This window comes from Parasteatoda tepidariorum, chromosome 4 (genome assembly GCF_982258835.1).
Source record: "Parasteatoda tepidariorum strain Cologne lab strain chromosome 4, Ptep-v5.0, whole genome shotgun sequence".
In the NCBI taxonomy this organism is placed as follows: Eukaryota; Metazoa; Arthropoda; class Arachnida; order Araneae; family Theridiidae; genus Parasteatoda; species Parasteatoda tepidariorum.
The window spans coordinates 44,429,683-44,448,516 of record NC_141758.1 but is presented as its reverse complement, the minus strand read 5'-3'; the positions used below and the strand labels follow the sequence as shown (position 1 = coordinate 44,448,516).

Here is an 18,834-nt window from a genome sequence, read left to right as displayed (position 1 = left end):
CATATACTCGTATCATACCATTCCAGGAAAATAAAATATTCAAATTTAAAATAATACTCACTACTGCACAATGAAACAAATTACTAATACATTTGCAGAATGAACATACAATCAATAACATATATCTGAATCAAATTTTTACAACCATGAATAATATTTTACAATGTTTGCACGATGAAGTACGAGAATGTCAATAATATTTATGCACCATTTTCTTTCAATGAAGACATCATTTAATGTTTTAAACAGGTGAAGGGGGACAAATATGGAATAGGTTGGTTTACACTCAAATAATTAAATTTACACTCAATTTTATCAATAAATAGGTGATTCAGTTAATAATTAAAAATTTGCAAATTTATAATTTTGTGGTATGGCCTGCATTTCCTCTCTCTTTTCCCTTTTGTATTTAATGTTCCATACTTGTCACCCTCTTTACTCATAATGATTAATTTGAGATTTATATTTTAAATAAATAGAATTTAGAGAATAAAAGGTGATTCTTTACACAAAATAACGTTATAAAAAGATCTGTAGTAAAACCTGTTAAATTTCGCTCCCTGATGTTTAAGTACCAAACTAGTATAAACATTTAAATTCTCCATTTATCAATTGACCACTTGACTAAGTGAACCATCAAACTGTTACTCCACAAAAAGTCAACTTACAGAATTTCACTGTACTTTTAATTTCAGTTTAACTTTACGGAATAGGTTTGTTTACCCTAAAGTAATCAAATTTATCCTCAATTTTATCAGTGAATAGATGATTCAGTCAATAAATGAACAGGTAAATAAATATTTACAAGCTTATAATTTAGGGTACAGCATTCGCTTGTTTTGCTTTTTGTGTCCAATATTCCCTCCTTGTCTCTCTCTCTCTCTCTATTCATAAAGGTTTATTTGAGATTCTAATTTTAAACAAATTACAAACTAAAAATTACAGAATTCATAAAATAAAAGGTGATTCTTTACACAAAATAAAGTTAGAAAAGATCTACAGTGTAACCTATTAAGTTGAGCACCATAATGTTTAAGTACCAAACTGGCAAAAACATTTAAATTCTCCTTTTTCATAAGCTGACCACTTGTCTAAGTGGACCATCAAACTGTTGCTCCTTAAAAAAGTCAACTTACAGAGGTTAATCGAGAGCTTTCAATTTTAGTATCTTCATCTACCATCAGTAACTGTTTTTCTGGTCAACATCGAGTTAGTTAAATGTCTTCCAGGAATAATTGATAGATTAATGCAAGAAGTATAATATAATGTTTTGAAACAGACATTGTAGTCAACTATGTAGTAACTATTATTGTTAAAAGGAAAAGAATAAAGCGTATTTTCACAAAAACTGTGCACGAAAAAGAAGCGCATTTGAACTCGAAAAACTACAAACCTACTTTATCTGGTAAAAGATCAAACCACGGATGAAACAAACATGTAGTACTGGGCTCAGGATGTTCTGCTAAATGTCTTAAAAATATTTTTAACACATTACCTGTATTAATGCTATTTGTTTTTCTCTCTTTGGAGGCAGATAACAAATCGATACATCAAAAACAAAAAGAAATATTATACTGCATCACGTTAAAAAGAAATAATGGGTTAAAATATCTGTCAAGAATGAATTTTAAAAAAAAGTATACACAATGTTGTTCTCAAATAAACAAAGAGAAGATGACAGACGATTTCAAACACACTTCAAATTTTCAACCGGTAATCAAACGATTTTTGATATTTTGTTCTCAACTTCCTCGGTATCTATTTGTCGAGTTCGCTTTTATATTAATTTGAGTCCACCAATCTATATACTTTTCTTTCTTCATCTTTGATAATGATTCCAAAAACATGTATTAAAGGCTGTAATTACAGAACACTCAATCTATTTAAAATGACGTAAACTGAAACTGCTTGAAGGAAATCTTGCTGCTCTCCTATCTTGAATGATTTCTTGATTTATTTTTAAAATTACATTTGAAATAATTGTTAATTATGTAAAATAGTAGAGCTAAAAGATGTGTCGCATAAATTAAATGAATACGTAATTTTAATGAAATATGAGAAACAATTTGAAAAATATAAGCAAAAATCAGTCTTCTTAACTGCCTTCTTTAAGACTAAATTATCATATTTCAAAGATATCCATGGTGTTTAAAGATACAAATTCAGAAGAACTTTGCTTAAAGCAAACATCAAGTCACAGTTCAAAATGCAAATTACATTAAAAGACATTTTGACTTTTTTTTTTTGGCGGGGGGGGGGGGGAAACAAAATGAGCAAAATATTATCCTTAATAAACATATTAATAATTAGAAAGGAAGTATTTTCTTAAGCGACGAATATTTTGAAGCAATGCCTAATTTTTATATTATGCTATTATTCCAAGTAATGAAACGGTGCTATTAAAATTTCAAGCGATAGTTTGGAAAGATTCTTCGTTTATTTTATTTTTATTTATTTTCGAACTTCAAAGATCGGTGTTTTATTGAATTTTCAAAGCTTTATGCTTGTATTTAGTAGCTCTTTTGTCCTGAATTCGGTAAATATATAGTATGAAAGAAAAAAAATTCTAGTGATTTTATTATGAAACGAAAAAAATAAAAAAATAAATAGAATTTCGTGAAAAAGTTTTAAGAAGTTAAACCTCAACATTATCATTATTTTACAACAGAAAATATAATTTTTTTTTAAAAAAAATATCGAAGTCAGCTTTTTTTAGAGCCATGAAAACAATTAACGCATTAAGAGCTATTTAACATCAGACTTCAGAAGCCGTAAGAACCCTGATAGTATCATTCTTTGTCTACTGAACTTGAAATAAATTTAGCATTTTTCTTATAGCACCATTTTTAAAAAATCGTCGAGTGTAATTTCCGATCAAAATTAATTTATTTCTCTTTGTTTTAAAATCTCAAAAAATTACCCATCTGAAAATATCAATTATTAAAGAAAAAAAGCTAAATTTAGTGGCACGACAGCCCATGGAGGGCCAACTCCAACTATGCCTATTCCTGTTTTCTTGACCTTGGTGCAAGAGCACTTGTTCCGGTTGGCATGCTTAGTACACATTTTATCAACCCACTGCCCGGGTCAAGGATAGAGCCCCGAACCTGTAACATCGGAGTGAGAAGCGCTACTACTCAGCCACTGGGCGTCAATAATTAAACAAGATGTCCCGTGATCGCCATGCTCGATACATATTTTTAGAATTAAAATATTAGGGATCACTAGTTAAGATGTAAACCAGGAAAAAAACTTAAACGCTATCAAAATCTGCCGAATGACTAATGAGGAAGGTGTAATAAAAAACATCAAATCCAGTTTTATTTCAGGATAAAATTTAGAGGAATTAGAATTGCAATTCAACTTCTCTCTGTTTTTTCCACCCATTAAAAAGGTTTTGGAGGTTTTACATTCTCGCCTTCATGATTAGAAAGTCTCTAGATTTGGATATAATTTTTTTCTTCGCTTAAATATTAATTTACGACCTCTAATGTGTATTTTTTTGCTATATTTTTCTTACTAGAATTCTAAAATTATGCGTTAAAGTCATAATAAAACAGTCTATATTTGTCTCATTTTGATAAAATTTCAAATCAAGCAATTCCGTTTTGAGAAAAATGGTTTTAAGTTTAAGAGTCTGTCTTTTCGCAAAATTTGAGGGTACTGTTCATCTCATTCTACCTTTTAATAAATATTTTGCACTATGATCTGTGACTTGGAACACGATGCCCAAAAATTCTTCTGAATATGATTTTCAAAATGACCAATACATTTATAACAGTACGAGTTTATAAAAATTAAATTACTAGTAGAAACTATCATTTTGACATAATATATCTATATATTTATATTACTAGTAATATAATACTGCTAACATTTAAGCCCATAATATAATTATCACGATTTTAAGGGACATTTAACGTTTGGTTCCCTCAATGTACGTTTGTATATATATATATTATATTTATATAATGCACTAAACTTTTTTGTTTTTAAAAATAGTACAATATTTCGTAAGAGAAAGGAAGCAAAGATATCCACGGCAAAAAGGTATTTATCAGGACAAGGCTGATATGTGGTGATCTTAGCATTATGCTCCATGATTTCTTTGAATTAAGTCTCACTCCTGAAATGTAAGAAAGTAAATACTAATGTATTTAAAATATAAAAAGTTTATAAACTGACCACACATTTATTGTTTTTAGTTAAATTAGTTTAATCTAAAGCTAAATAATAAAATAGAATAAGAATTTTAAAAAAGGTGTTTTTGAATTAGATTAAAAAGGAGGAAATAATTTCATTTTTGACGCATTTAAAAAATGGAGGACGCATCACTTTCTAAAGACATGGGACGGGATTTTCGGTGACAGAAGTTTATTACGAATTACATTTGACAGAAATTACATTATTTCATCACGCGCAGAGAGTCAATTCAAAATAAAACCTTCCAATTCGTCTGAATTGGCCGGGATATGGATCGATAGAAAATATGCCTATGAATTTAATATGAAATAAAGAATTCTAAATTTTAAAGTAATTAAAAATAATACTTCCAATTGAAATTTTATATTGTGTTCTTCTGTATTTTATATTGTATATTATGCATTCTATTCTTTTCCTGAACTTTGGCAAAACCTTTGGGGGTACAGAGAGGGCAATTTTAGACTTTTGTCTTTCTCCATCGAAAGAAAAGGTTTTGCTTTTATGACTTCCGGAGCTGGTACCCCCTGAAGACATCAGCTTTGGTTGTCATATTTATCCAATTTTTTTCATTTTTTCATTGTCTCCTATGAATTTAACTTGTAGCACTCAGGAAACGTTTGAAACTTGTATTGTCATCAGACACAGAACTCCAGTGGAGATGGGAGCACAGTAGATAGTCGGTAATTTGTATGAAGATTATTGATTTGTTTTTATTACATAGGGATAAATTCTCCTGAAGCGGCTAGACGAAGGTGAAATTGTATTTTCACCGAACACAGAGCTCCAGAGATTTTTGTACTCTAGTTAGACATTAATCCAAAAACTGCATGAAATGCCTCCAAATAAAGAGAGGAATGACTTAGTAATCTCTAAGCATATTACCAGATAACTGAGATTCGAAGGCCTGTTAGAGCTAAACTGTTCGTCCTAGACAGAATTAGATTTAATCAAGATATTCATAATTCAGTTACCTACAGTAAAAATATCATTTATGAAAAGTCATAGACGTACCATTTTTTTCATTAATGATTTTCTACTAGAAAAAGTCAAATACTAGAAAATGCACGAAACCGGTCTCTCCCTAGATGGCGTATTCCAGCCTTGTTATCGCCTATGGAAACAAGAATGGCTCATTTTAGGGAGGTATCTTCACTCTAGGACACACAATAGACCGAAGAAAAATATCCCCTTTCTCCCACCGACCCGAGCCGAAACCACTCCAAAACAGTGACCCCGCACCCCTACTTGAAATAGTCATACCTCGTTACCGTTGTCACTGTCACAGGTCCAGACGAATGTCTGGAGGAGCTCTTATTTTAGACAAACTATAGGTTCTTCTGCTTGACTAGTTAAGTGGTCCACTAGATTCAGTGTTTAGTTGTGGTATTCAGTGTTGGCTAGTGGTATTCAGTGCTTGTTTGCTAGAAAACAGGACTGATTTCGGCATTATCAAGGCACCCTGTCTTACCCCATTACACGGTGTTACTACCTCACTCTTCCCTGCTTGTCGAGATGAAGTAGGGAGCGAATTACATTTTATAAATGTCTGTTTGGATATCAACTTTCTTAATATACAAGTTTCATTTACATTCGTTTTCTTCGCTCCAATTATAGCACAAAATCTAAATGGGGTGGCTTTATTTAAGTGGGACACACTGCAATTTATTTTTAAAATACCTCTCTGTTATCTTACTTACACTTTCAGCCTGCCGATAATATTGTGCATTTTCCGTTCTCGACTTTGGTGGGGTGCAAGACGTCGGAAAATTTCCTTTACGAAAGTGTCTGTGATTCCAGGACTACTTTGTTCAACTGCAGCAAAAGCATTGTGGAATTCCTCGATGGAATTTTCTCTGGAGTCACCGGAATTCTTTACTTGGCCACCATGTGTTTCCTTTAACTGTGAAAAATGTAAGAAAAATTCATAAGCCAGACAAAGTAATCTAGTTATAAAGTAATTATAACACATTGCAAAATTAAATTCAAATGCTTAAAAACATGCTTTTTAATTTATAAAGAGCAATTTTTATTGTATCATAAATTATGGCATTCTGCTTATAGCATTCCATTCTTTCAAGTGAAGTGAGATGAATTAAAAATAATTTGCATATACACTATCTACCGATAAGAATTTGAACACGTGTGATTGGAAAGAAAAACAAACTTTATTCATAATCAATAGTTGGTAGAGCCTCCACGAGAGGTAGTTACAGCTTGAACCCTCCGGGGCATACTTTCCTCAAGTTCTTCCCCTCGACTTGGAGAAGACATGTATGTTCCTTCCTCGATTTTGGACGGGTAGTACACCCCTTAATTCGGGGATTCAACTCGTCCCAGAGGTTCTCGACAGGATTCAGGTCTGTGCTCTGGGTAGGCCAGTCCATTCGATTAGCCCCATTGGCACCATACCAAGCCTTGGTGACCCTCGCAACATGACAGCTGGCATTGTCGTCCTGGAAGTAACAGGGGTCCACCCCGTAAAACTGCCACAACGTAGGAAGCACATTGTCATCCAAAATAGTGCAGTAGGCTTGCATGGGACTAATGCCGATGTTCTCTACACGATATATATCGGCGGAGGGCGTGACGCATCTCAGGACCGTAGATATAGTCATTTGCATAGGTGTCCTAATACTTATTGATATATAGTATATTGTTGAAAATTCTTATCAAAAATATTGTTTATTTGATTAAACGTCTTATTAAAGCTACACTAATTTTACTTTTTGACGATGATCTGAGGTTAATGCTTAAGAATGCACGTTGCAATACTGGTGCACACGACACGTGCACTACATTAAGGAAGAGAAAATGACGGAAACACAAAAGGAGAAAGCACATTTTGATCAACCAGGCTGTAAAATACTCTCCAAAACTGTTTACCAAATATACATCTTAATGCAAAATGCATTTGAGTGATTTTTATCGTAAGATATATACATGATAAATTTTGTTAACTCAGAGTTCTGGTGGACAATTTTTAAGAGGACCTTGAAAATTCGGGTGGCATCATCGGCCGGGGAACATGGGGGGTAGCCGTAATCTGGAAAATATGGTCCCAATAGATTAGTCAGGAAAGCGATCCAAAGTTTAAACCCCTTGTTAATTTTACTTTTTGTGTATTTCGCCATATCTTGATAACTTTTTAAGCGAATTGAAAAAACTTGCACGCAATTATAAAATTCGTTTATCCAAAGATCACTCCATGCAAAAAATAACTTTTAGTAAATATTTAATAATAGTCGAAAAAATTTTAAATCGTAAGGTATGCAATTTTTTGCATCATTTCAAAAAATTTAATTTAACAAATCAAAATACAAAATTTTGAACAAACGGTAGAATTTTAAAAACACGACTTTTTTAAAATTCGATTTCTCAGGAACTATTTTATGAATTTCGATCAAATTTTGTTTTCTGCCACGTAAAATGACATTCTTTAAAATGATGCAAAAAATTGTATACCTAACAATTAAAAAATTTTTCGACTATTATTAAATAAAATAATAAAAAAATTTCATAAAAGTTATTTTTTGCGCGGAATTACTTTCGAATAAACGAATTTTATAATTGTGTCCAAACTTTAGACTCCTCTCCCAACTAAACCATTTGGACCCAATTTTCCAGATTGTAGTTACCTTCTATATTTTGGAGGTCAGAAATCCTAATCCGTAGAAAAAAGGGTATGTTTTTACAAAGAAAGTACATTTTCGTGTCTGATTTTGTAATTTAAAATATCGTCTTCACTAATTAATTATCATATTTGAAGTCACTTCCTCGAACCATTAAGATTAAGCCCTAGAATGCAAAGATCCAATCATTAGATCAAAAGTTGATGGTTCTTTTATTTATTTATTTTTTTTGGACATTTTTTTATACATATATACACCGAAGAGCCATTACATTATGACCACCCTGTTAATAACACGTAGGACCGCCTTTAGCCCTCAAAACTGCTAGCACCCGCCGTGGCATTGATTCCACAAGGTGCTGATAGGTAGTCTGAGGTATCTGGTACCAAGCGCTCACCAACTGGTCCCGCAATTCTCTCGCATTGAGAGGGGGTAGTGTGGCAGCACGAATTTGGTTTTCCAAGTAGGACCACAAATGCTCTATTGGATTAAGGTCAGGTGAATTTGGGGACCAAGACATGACTTGAAAGTCACTGGAATGTTCCTCGACGATTCGACCCTTATGACATGGTGCATTATCCTGTTGGTAAACACCATCCCCCCGCAGGAAAAACTGTTGCCATAAATGGGTGAACCTGGTCTGCAACTATGTTCAAGTAGCTTACAGACGTCAGGGATTGTTCTATGAGTATTATGGGGTCCTAATGTGCCCCATGAAAGCATTGTTACTGGGCGAGAAACCATGAAAACCTGGGCGAGCCCATTGTTATAGATGGATGGTGGTCATAATGTAATGGCTCTTCGGTGTATATATAGCAAAATACAGTAAGCAAAATGCATCACTCATGTTTCTACGTTGTATGCATTCAAATCTGATCAATCCTTATTCAGGCTAAGAGCTGCTTACCTCTGTTATTAGCTTAGTGAAGTAGTTGTAAGATCGGGAAGACTTGGATGAAACAGATGCATCTGGATGAGAAGGTGACATCGGAGATTCAGTGTCACTACTAACATAAGAACTTTGACTATTGCTACCCTCAAAATTAGTGTTGGTATTGGTCGTAGACTCAGAATTGCGATCACAGTCAACGAAGTCACTGTTCGATAGTATTATCCAATGTTGTTGGTCAAAGTCATCTGGACTACTTCGGTCAGAATGCCATGGTACTTGATTGCAGAATGAAGAGGGCATGCTGGTTGGCCTCATCTGAAAAGAAAATGCCTTTACTATAGTTCCATGTAAAAAAAAAATTCCTATGCCTCTGCCTACCTGGCAGACATTTGTCATTCAGGTATTTGTTGGGCAGGCTCATTGTCAGCTCTTTCAGGGGCACCATATTAGGTGGGCCAACCCAACACCTCTTAGAAGAAGGAAGGTTTCAGTACGGATCAATTTAGTAGTCCGATGTAACGAAGTTAAACTGCGCAGTAGATGAAAAATAAGAAATATGTCATAACTTTCAGGGTACTAAGCTGCGCAGTGGTGGCAAATACGAAATATGTCATTACGTTTGGACTAGTAAAAGATCGACTGTCTTAAAAATGGTAACCCGTACTGAGGTCTGCTCTTTTCTAGGAGTTTTGGCCAACCTTGCTGCCACAGTAAAAACAGATAGTACAGAGAATGAAAGAACATCCATGCCTTGTCCGGGATTCGAACTTATGATCTTTCTGATGTGAAGTCAGCTCCCTGACCACTACACAGTTCGGGTCGGCATTTCATTTTAAGTTGATTAGAGGAGTTGATTTATAGAAGGCATTCAAGGCCAACAATCTGTAAGTATCCTTTAAATAGCATTCATTGAAATTTTGTACAGTAAGTTTATCTTTTGAATTGTTATGTTTCATTTCTTAAACATATATTTCGGTTTCTTAATTTTTTTCAAAATAATTATTTTTATTATTAATATTTTAAATTTTCTGATGATGGAAAATTTAATTTTGCAGATGAATATTACATATTTTTGATATTTAATATTTTGAACAACTTTATTTCAGTTTTTTTTAATTTTTCAAAATTATTATTACTATACAATTTTTTAATCGCGGTAAGAACTTTTTATCAGTGTAAAAAGATTGAAATTTTCACTCGCCTTTTAAACAATGTAAAAATATAATCACAATTAAATAAATTACTAAATCACTATAAAAATTTATAAATTATTTTATTGAAAGTCATTTTTATGTTGGAAGTAAGCGAAAAGTTATCAGCATGATGCATCTGTTTTAGTTGCAGCGGCCACTACATATAAAGCTTACGATCTCACCCTGGACAGAGTATGCACTCTTTTCTAGGGTTAAAGTATTCGACTGCAACTCCAGAGGTGCTTGGTTTGAATCCAGGCGACAGCCAACAAACTTTTCTCTCACACACTCTCCTCCACATTGGTGACTACGGACGCTCGAACATGCAACGCATCTATCCCACTCCTCACCAGATGGCAAAACTACACTGCATCGCCTTGTTCGCTGTTCACCTTTTGACAAACGAATCACTTGGGTTCTTAATCGAACTGCACTGGAATGGTGACGTACTTACGGCGAAACGGTCTCTCAGTTTTGTGAAACGCTAAAGTGCTGATGACACTAGGCAACCAAGTGGAGGCAACTAAGTTAAGAAACCGGTTTTTGGTTTCTCGTTTGTGATCACACGTTACAACCTTCGCTTGTTCAACCAACTTTGAATAGTCCAATACCAGAACGGCACTGGTATTGAACTTTTATAGTATATAACAGTCTAATACCAGAACTTATATTTTTCAATAAAGTTTATTGCTAAAATCTCTTTTAATTATCATAGAAGCGATTATTGACAGTAGTAAGGGCCGCGATAGAAGGGACGGAAGTGACGTCACAGTCAACCGAAGCTTATTTCTGCCCAACCGGAAATTGCTTATTTCTGCCCGCTTGCTCATTTCTGCCCGCCTGAAACTTCGTCTGCAGCGTCATGGGGAGCTTATTTCTTTTTTTTCTTAAGCCTAATATATTTTTAGTTTCGGTTTCTGTTTTTAATTTAGTTTCGTTTTTTAAATATTATTTAATTTATTAGTTTTTTGAGGGTGGCAACACTTATTATTAGTTTTTAAGGATGGCAATACTTAGAAACTTTGTTATTTGGGGAGATATTGTATATTATGAAGTTATGACGTCATCTTTTATTACATAACACATAAACGATATCATGCTTTTCATCTAGTGGCGCCATCTATATGAGAATTTTAGAAATAAAATAACTTTAAATCTATTTTAATATTTAAATCTGTTTTTAATATTATTTATTAAATATAATTAAGGCTGAGGATCAAACTCACGCCATCAAAAAGCCTTCGTGGGTCAGTAGTTGGATATCATAACCACTGACCCACGAATGCTTGGTTAGATATGTGTTAATAAGTTAAACTTTTGTATTCTGAACACGTGTATAAATGAAAAGGATTTGATATCGATATAATCCTACAGTTTCATCGATATATTTTTCCCTTAACCTTTGAGAGTTATTAAATAATTATTTCTGCTCTCCTCTTAATGTTATTAGAACTTTCTCTGGATGGCAACGGTACTGACCATACACGTGTTAATTATTACATAATAAATAAATGATATCATGCACATGCTTTTCATTCTAATGGCTCCATCTATACTTAAATATTAAAAAGAAAATATATTAAAAACTCTTAATTTTAGTTATTTTTAATATAAATATAGATGATATAATAGACTTTAATTATTATTAACCTAATCAATATTAATTAATACATTTTGAATAAATTGATTCTATATTAAAATAAAAATTGTATTTATTAAGTATGTCTACTGTGAATATTAAAAGTATTAGACTCAAAGGCATATTAATTTTAAATCAACGAATATTATTTTATAAGATTTTATTTTATCATCTTTGTTTGGATTTACGGCCATCAATATAGTCTTGTCATTTTTGAACCCAGAAGAAGAGGGAACTCCTAGATCTTGAGACAATGCATGTCTTCGAAATGGACTTTGTGAGTACCCATGTTATGTGAAGAGGAAAACCACGAAAACCTCCTACGCTTAGTCCAACGACAAGTAGTGGGCTTGGTTTTTGTTAACCAGTATCCTGTGAATGTACAGAGATCAGAGGAAAAACTTAAGATTTTAATAAAATAAATGTTATCATTTTATATATATTCTAATGGTGTCATCTATACTTAAAATGTTAGAAGTTTAGTTATTTTTTGATATATGTATAGTTGATATAAATGACTGTAATTATTATTAAACTATTCAATATTACCTATTATTATCCTATTCAGTAAGAAAGTACACCCTTTAATAATTAATACAAAAAAAGTTTAGGAACAATATATAGAATTTTCTGAAAAAAACTAGAAAATATAAAAAACTTTCTTCGAAAACTGGAAACTTTTTTCAAAAAGAAAAAATATTTTACTGAAAGAGAGAAAATTTTCATAAAAATAAGAAATATTTTCTGAAATGTTAGAAATTTTATACGAAATTAAAAATATTTTCTGAAAACTGGAAAATGTTAATAAAAAGTTTGAAATATTTTTACAAAGCTAGGATATTTTTTACAAAAAGCAAAAATATTTTACTAAAAGATTGAAATTTTCATAAAAATAAGAAATATTTTCTGAAATGTTAAAAAAAAATTTTTTAGAAAAATAAAAATATTTTCTGAAAAGGACTTTGTGAGTACCCATGTTATATGAGGAGGAAAACCACGAAAACCTTCTACAGTTAGTATGACGACAAGTACGGGACTTGGCTTCGTTGAATGCTTCATCATTTTGAAACGTACCACAAATCATTTGAATGTTCATCCACAAATCATTGACCAAGTATCATTTGAATGCTTCACTATTACGTAATTAATTTATTGCGCCTATAAGTACTTTAATTTTCTTATTTGATATTATAATAATGATAAAAACTTACTTAATTTTAAAATTAGGTGTCGAATTTAAAACTATCTCACTATATATTAACGGATATTGACAGACCGTGAGAGAGCCGCGATAACTATATCCTCATGTATATGGATAATTTCTGTCTGGGACGTATGGGTTTTATCTGTATTTCATTAGTTAATCACAATTGTTAGGATGTAGCTTATCTATATACATGAGGTTATAGTTATCGCGGCTCTCTCACGGTCTGTCAATATCCGTTAATATATAGTGAGATAGTTTTAAATTCGACACCTAATTTTAAAATTAAGTAAGTTTTTATCATTATTATAATATCAAATAAGAAAATTAAAGTACTTATAGGCGCAATAAATTAATTACGTAATAGTGTCCTTCATTAAAAGCAAATGACGAAAAAACTATACGAATTCTAAAACGAATAGCAAAACTAGTGTGAGTTGTTTTCTATTATTTATAGCATTATTATTTTCTAATATTTACTTGAATCACACTTACACTACTCCGGATTTATATAAATATTTTTGTATAACTCTATATTACTTGTTGAATATTTACGTTTCGAGGATTTTTGAAAACTTATGATGATTTCAATATGCGTATATAATTAAAATTGTTACGGTTTGCGATGCAAAATTGATTTTCAAAAGAAAAAAAACGATATTAACTTTAAAAACTTAAACAATTTTAAAAAATAATCCTTTTCTGTAGAATACTTTAACTTTTTTTAATAATTCATTGAGTTAAAGCAGTATGATATTCAAATAGCGTTTATTTTATTTTGTAGATACGTGAAATATGTGAAAAAATAGACACGAATAAAAAGAATATGGTTCAACATTTGAAAATTCACTCAAATGAAAAAAGACATTAAATGTCGTTTATGTGATATGGGGTTTAATCGAAAGTGTAACTTGAGTAGACATTTAAAAACTCATGAAAAATCGAGAAACTTTTGAATGTGAAAACTTTTTCGAAATGATAATTTAAAGAGACACTTACTGACTCATTTAGTTTCGCATAAGTTTAATTTGTGTAGTGAATTTTTTAAGTCAAAATCTGATTTACTCAATCATATCCGATCCATTCACACACCGTCTTGTTCAAGAAAAAAGAAAGATCATTCCACAAATAACAATAAAAAAAAAAAAAATTGTGAAAATGAAATTGGAAGTGTTTAAGAAAGAGACAACGAGAATTAGGAAACTATGAAGTTGTGATCGAGTCCCACATATCTAAAGCTTTTTGGAAAGTTTTTTCTGCTAATTCATAGAGATAGGAGTATGGATGAATTTTGTAGAAAGTATATGGGTCCTTGTCCCGCACTCTGAATAGTTCAGTGAACCAACGGATTCTCCTGCCTTTATGATTTAAAATTAATGTTTTAATGATTTTATAGAAAATATTTATTGATCTAACTTAAAGTAATCATCTTAAAATCTTAACGAGCTAGGAAATAATGTAGCATTTTTATTTCTTTTTAACAAAATTTTATATTTTTTTCAGAAAATATTACAATATATATGTTTTATGAATATATGTTTTTGCAAAAATTTTCTCTTTTAAGAAAATATTTTAACTTCTTGTTAAAAATTTGCCAGTTTTATAAAAATATTTCAAACTTTTTAACAAAATTTTCTACCTTTTTAATAAAATATTTATGTTTCTTACAAAAAATTTTCTCTTTTAAGAAAATATTTTTACTTTTTGTTAAAAATTTGCCAGTTTTATAAAAATATTTCAAACCTTTTGACAAAATTTTCTGTCTTTAAATGAAATATTTATGTTTCTTACAAAAAATTTTCTCTTTTAAGGAAGTATTTTATTTTTTTGTTAAAAATTTGCTAACTTTATAAAAATATTTTTAACTTTTTAACAAAATTTTCTATCTTTTAATAAAATATTTATGTTTCTTACGAAAAGTTTTCTCTTTTAAGAAAATATGTTTACTTTTTGTTCAAAATTTGCCAGTTTTATAAAAATATTTCAAACTTTGTGACAAAATTTTTTATCTTTTAATAAAATATTTATGTTTCTTACAACAAATTTTTTCTTTTAAGAAATTATTTTAACTTTTTGCTAAAAGTTTGCTAGTTTTATGAAAATATTTCTAACTTTTTAATAAAATTTTCTATCTTTTAAGAAAAATATTTATGTTTTTACAAAAAATTTTCTCTTTTAAGAAAATATTTCAAACGTTTTAACAAAATTTTCTATTTTATCAGAAAATATTCATGTTTTTACAAAAAATTTGTATTTTAAGAAAATATTTTAACTCTTTGTTAAACATTTTATATCTTTTAAGAAAATATTTATGTTTTTACAAAAAAATTTCTCTTTTAAGAAAATATTTTTTACTTTTTGTAAAAAATTTGTTAGTTTTATAAAAATATTTATGTTTTTGCAAATAAAACTTCGAGTTTGTCAGAAAATTCCACATATTTTTCTGAAACTTTTTGTATGAATTATTAAAGAGTGCAATTTTTTCTTGATAATATACAAGAAAAAATAAAATCTTGAAAATAAAATCTTGAAAATAAAATTAAAGTTATTAATGTATTTATTTTAATAAAAATATGATTGAATAAACACCGTAGATATATTGATATATATATATATATATATATATATATATATATATATATATTAGTTTTTAATTAGATAATAATTTGTTTCATAAATGATTTATAGAAAACTAATAAAATTTATATTTCTTAAATATCTATATTAATATGTGTTGGAGTTCTTGCAAAACTAAAAATTAAGTGAAATCAAAGGCATCTGTTCAGTTTTCAACTAACAACCATTCATTGCTAATATCATATTCATTTTTTTATCATTAGTGTGATTGCGTAATATAACTACTATTTATGTTATTATTTTTTCAAAATTATGAAGCATTCAACGAAGCCAAGTCCCGAACTTGTCGTCATACTAACTGTAGAAGGTTTTCGTGGTGTTCCTCCTCATATAACATGGGTACTCACAAAGTCCTTTTCAGAAAATATTTTTATTTTTCTAAAAAAATTTTTTTTAACATTTCAGAAAATATTTCTTATTTTTATGAAAATTTCAATCTTTTAGTAAAATATTTTTGCTTTTTGTAAAAAATATCCTAGCTTTGTAAAAATATTTCAAACTTTTTATTAACATTTTCCAGTTTTCAGAAAATATTTTTAATTTCGTATAAAATTTCTAACATTTCAGAAAATATTTCTTATTTTTATGAAAATTTTCTCTCTTTCAGTAAAATATTTTTTCTTTTTGTAAAAAGTTTCCAGTTTTCGAAGAAAGTTTTTTATATTTTCTAGTTTTTTTCAGAAAATTCTATATATTGTTCCTAAACTTTTTTTGTATTAATTATTAAAGGGTGTACTTTCTTACTGAATAGGATAATAATAGGTAATATTGAATAGTTTAATAATAATTACAGTCATTTATATCAACTATACATATATCAAAAAATAACTAAACTTCTAACATTTTAAGTATAGATGACACCATTAGAATATATATAAAATGATAACATTTATTTTATTAAAATCTTAAGTTTTTCCTCTGATCTCTGTACATTCACAGGATACTGGTTAACAAAAACCAAGCCCACTACTTGTCGTTGGACTAAGCGTAGGAGGTTTTCGTGGTTTTCCTCTTCACATAACATGGGTACTCACAAAGTCCATTTCGAAGACATGCATTGTCTCAAGATCTAGGAGTTCCCTCTTCTTCTGGGTTCAAAAATGACAAGACTATATTGATGGCCGTAAATCCAAACGAAGATGATAAAATAAAATCTTATAAAATAATATTCGTTGATTTAAAATTAATATGCCTTTGAGTCTAATACTTTTAATATTCACAGTAGACATACTTAATAAATACAATTTTTATTTTAATATAGAATCAATTTATTCAAAATGTATTAATTAATATTGATTAGGTTAATAATAATTAAAGTCTATTATATCATCTATATTTATATTAAAAATAACTAAAATTAAGAGTTTTTAATATATTTTCTTTTTAATATTTAAGTATAGATGGAGCCATTAGAATGAAAAGCATGTGCATGATATCATTTATTTATTATGTAATAATTAACACGTGTATGGTCAGTACCGTTGCCATCCAGAGAAAGTTCTAATAACATTAAGAGGAGAGCAGAAATAATTATTTAATAACTGTCAAAGGTTAAGGGAAAAATATATCGATGAAACTGTAGGATTATATCGATATCAAATCCTTTTCATTTATACACGTGTTCAGAATACAAAAGTTTAACTTATTAACACATATCTAACCAAGCATTCGTGGGTCAGTGGTTATGATATCCAACTACTGACCCACGAAGGCTTTTTGATGGCGTGAGTTTGATCCTCAGCCTTAATTATATTTAATAAATAATATTAAAAACAGATTTAAATATTAAAATAGATTTAAAGTTATTTTATTTCTAAAATTCTCATATAGATGGCGCCACTAGATGAAAAGCATGATATCGTTTATGTGTTATGTAATAAAAGATGACGTCATAACTTCATAATATACAATATCTCCCCAAATAACAAAGTTTCTAAGTGTTGCCATCCTTAAAAACTAATAATAAGTGTTGCCACCCTCAAAAAAACTAATAAATTAAATAATATTTAAAAAACGAAACTCAATTAAAAACAGAAACCGAAACTAAAAATATATTAGGCTTAAGAAAAAAAAGAAATAAGCTCCCCATGACGCTGCAGACGAAGTTTCAGGCGGGCAGAAATAAGCAACTTCCGGTTTATGGGCGGTCAGAAATAAGCACTTCCGGTTTATGGGCGGGCTGAAATAAGCAACTTCTGGTTGGGCAGAAATAAGCTCCGGTTGGCTGTGACGTCACTTCCGTCCCTTCTATCGCGGCCCTTACTACTATTGACGATGTACAGTCCGCAAAAAAAAAAAACGAATCACCCTGAATAACTTTCGTTCTAATGATCGGATTTTCACGAACTAAGTGTCAATCTTAATGGTTCTTGGGGGTGACCTCAAATATGCTAATTAATTAGTGCTAACTATTAATTAAGTAACGAAATCAGACACAAAAACGTACTTTCTCTGAATAAACATATATTTCTTTTTACATATTTGGAATCTAGACACTTGAATTAGGGGGGGTAGACAAAATTTCAAAAAAATTGGGTGGTAAATTGGGTTGCAATAAAGGTTTATATATTTGGCGATAGTCCAGAAAACCGCCAAAAAAAGTCGCCCGCGCAAATGAATATATTAAGATAACCCATTGACTAATTCAAAAGAGGAATGCGTAATTTTACTAGGTTGCTAGGCAACCACGCTCTGACTGTAAAAAAATTGAAATAATGTCTGTGACTGATGGGAGAGGTTTAATTATTTGTTAATAGTAAATATCTCGAAGTTTCTAGGCAATAGACAATTTTTAAGCTGATTTCTGTCCAAAAAGCAAAAAAAAAAAAAAACAAATTAATAATATTTTAATACCCTTTGAAAAGAAAATTTGTATCGATTTATAAATTATTTATGATTTTCTAAGTTTTTAGAATTTAAATACATGAACTTTTTATCTGATATTATATAGATTATGCTGTTTTTGCTATATTTATTCGAGGATTTCATACTAAAATTAAATTAACATAACTTATTATAGCTGAATACAAAATTTTAGGGATAATCATTTTTACAGCTTTAATCGAGTCTTCTAAGCAAGAAAGTTTGAAGAAAAAAAAGTACTTGAAAAATAAAATTAAAGATTGTATAGTAATTCTAATGCACATTTACAAGGTTTTCTATAATTTACGATGTTTCCTTTTTCTATAACTCAAGGAATTGCTGAATGTTTAGTGCCATTTTAAAAACATTGAAATACGTTATGTTTAAGAATAAGATATTGAAATAATATGTTGCACATTGTATGATTCATTTTTTAAAAAATCGCTTCATTATGCTAGATATTTAGTTTACATGGTTTTCTTTGGATAAAAATGATTAGCAAATAGCATCCTTACGTTTCGATACATTCTGAAACTTACGTTCGCAAATTCACCATAAAATGTCGCACAGCATAT

The 18,834-nt window shown here is 30.0% G+C and overlaps 1 protein-coding gene across 1 annotated transcript in view; it reads right to left on the bottom strand.

The window, feature by feature from the left end:
• Window positions 1–2,235: 2,235 nt before the first annotated feature.
• The window catches only part of LOC107441289 (serine/threonine-protein kinase 26), a 40,093-nt gene continuing 23,494 nt past the window's right edge, over window positions 2,236–18,834 (bottom strand). The window contains exons 8-10 of the mRNA XM_071182231.2: window positions 8,740–9,039; window positions 5,901–6,103; window positions 2,236–4,126 (exon numbers count right to left, since the gene is read on the bottom strand). Of these exons, the coding sequence (XP_071038332.1) occupies window positions 4,114–4,126; window positions 5,901–6,103; window positions 8,740–9,039 (516 nt within the window). The 3' untranslated portion in view covers window positions 2,236–4,113. The remainder of the gene's footprint in view (window positions 4,127–5,900; window positions 6,104–8,739; window positions 9,040–18,834) is intronic.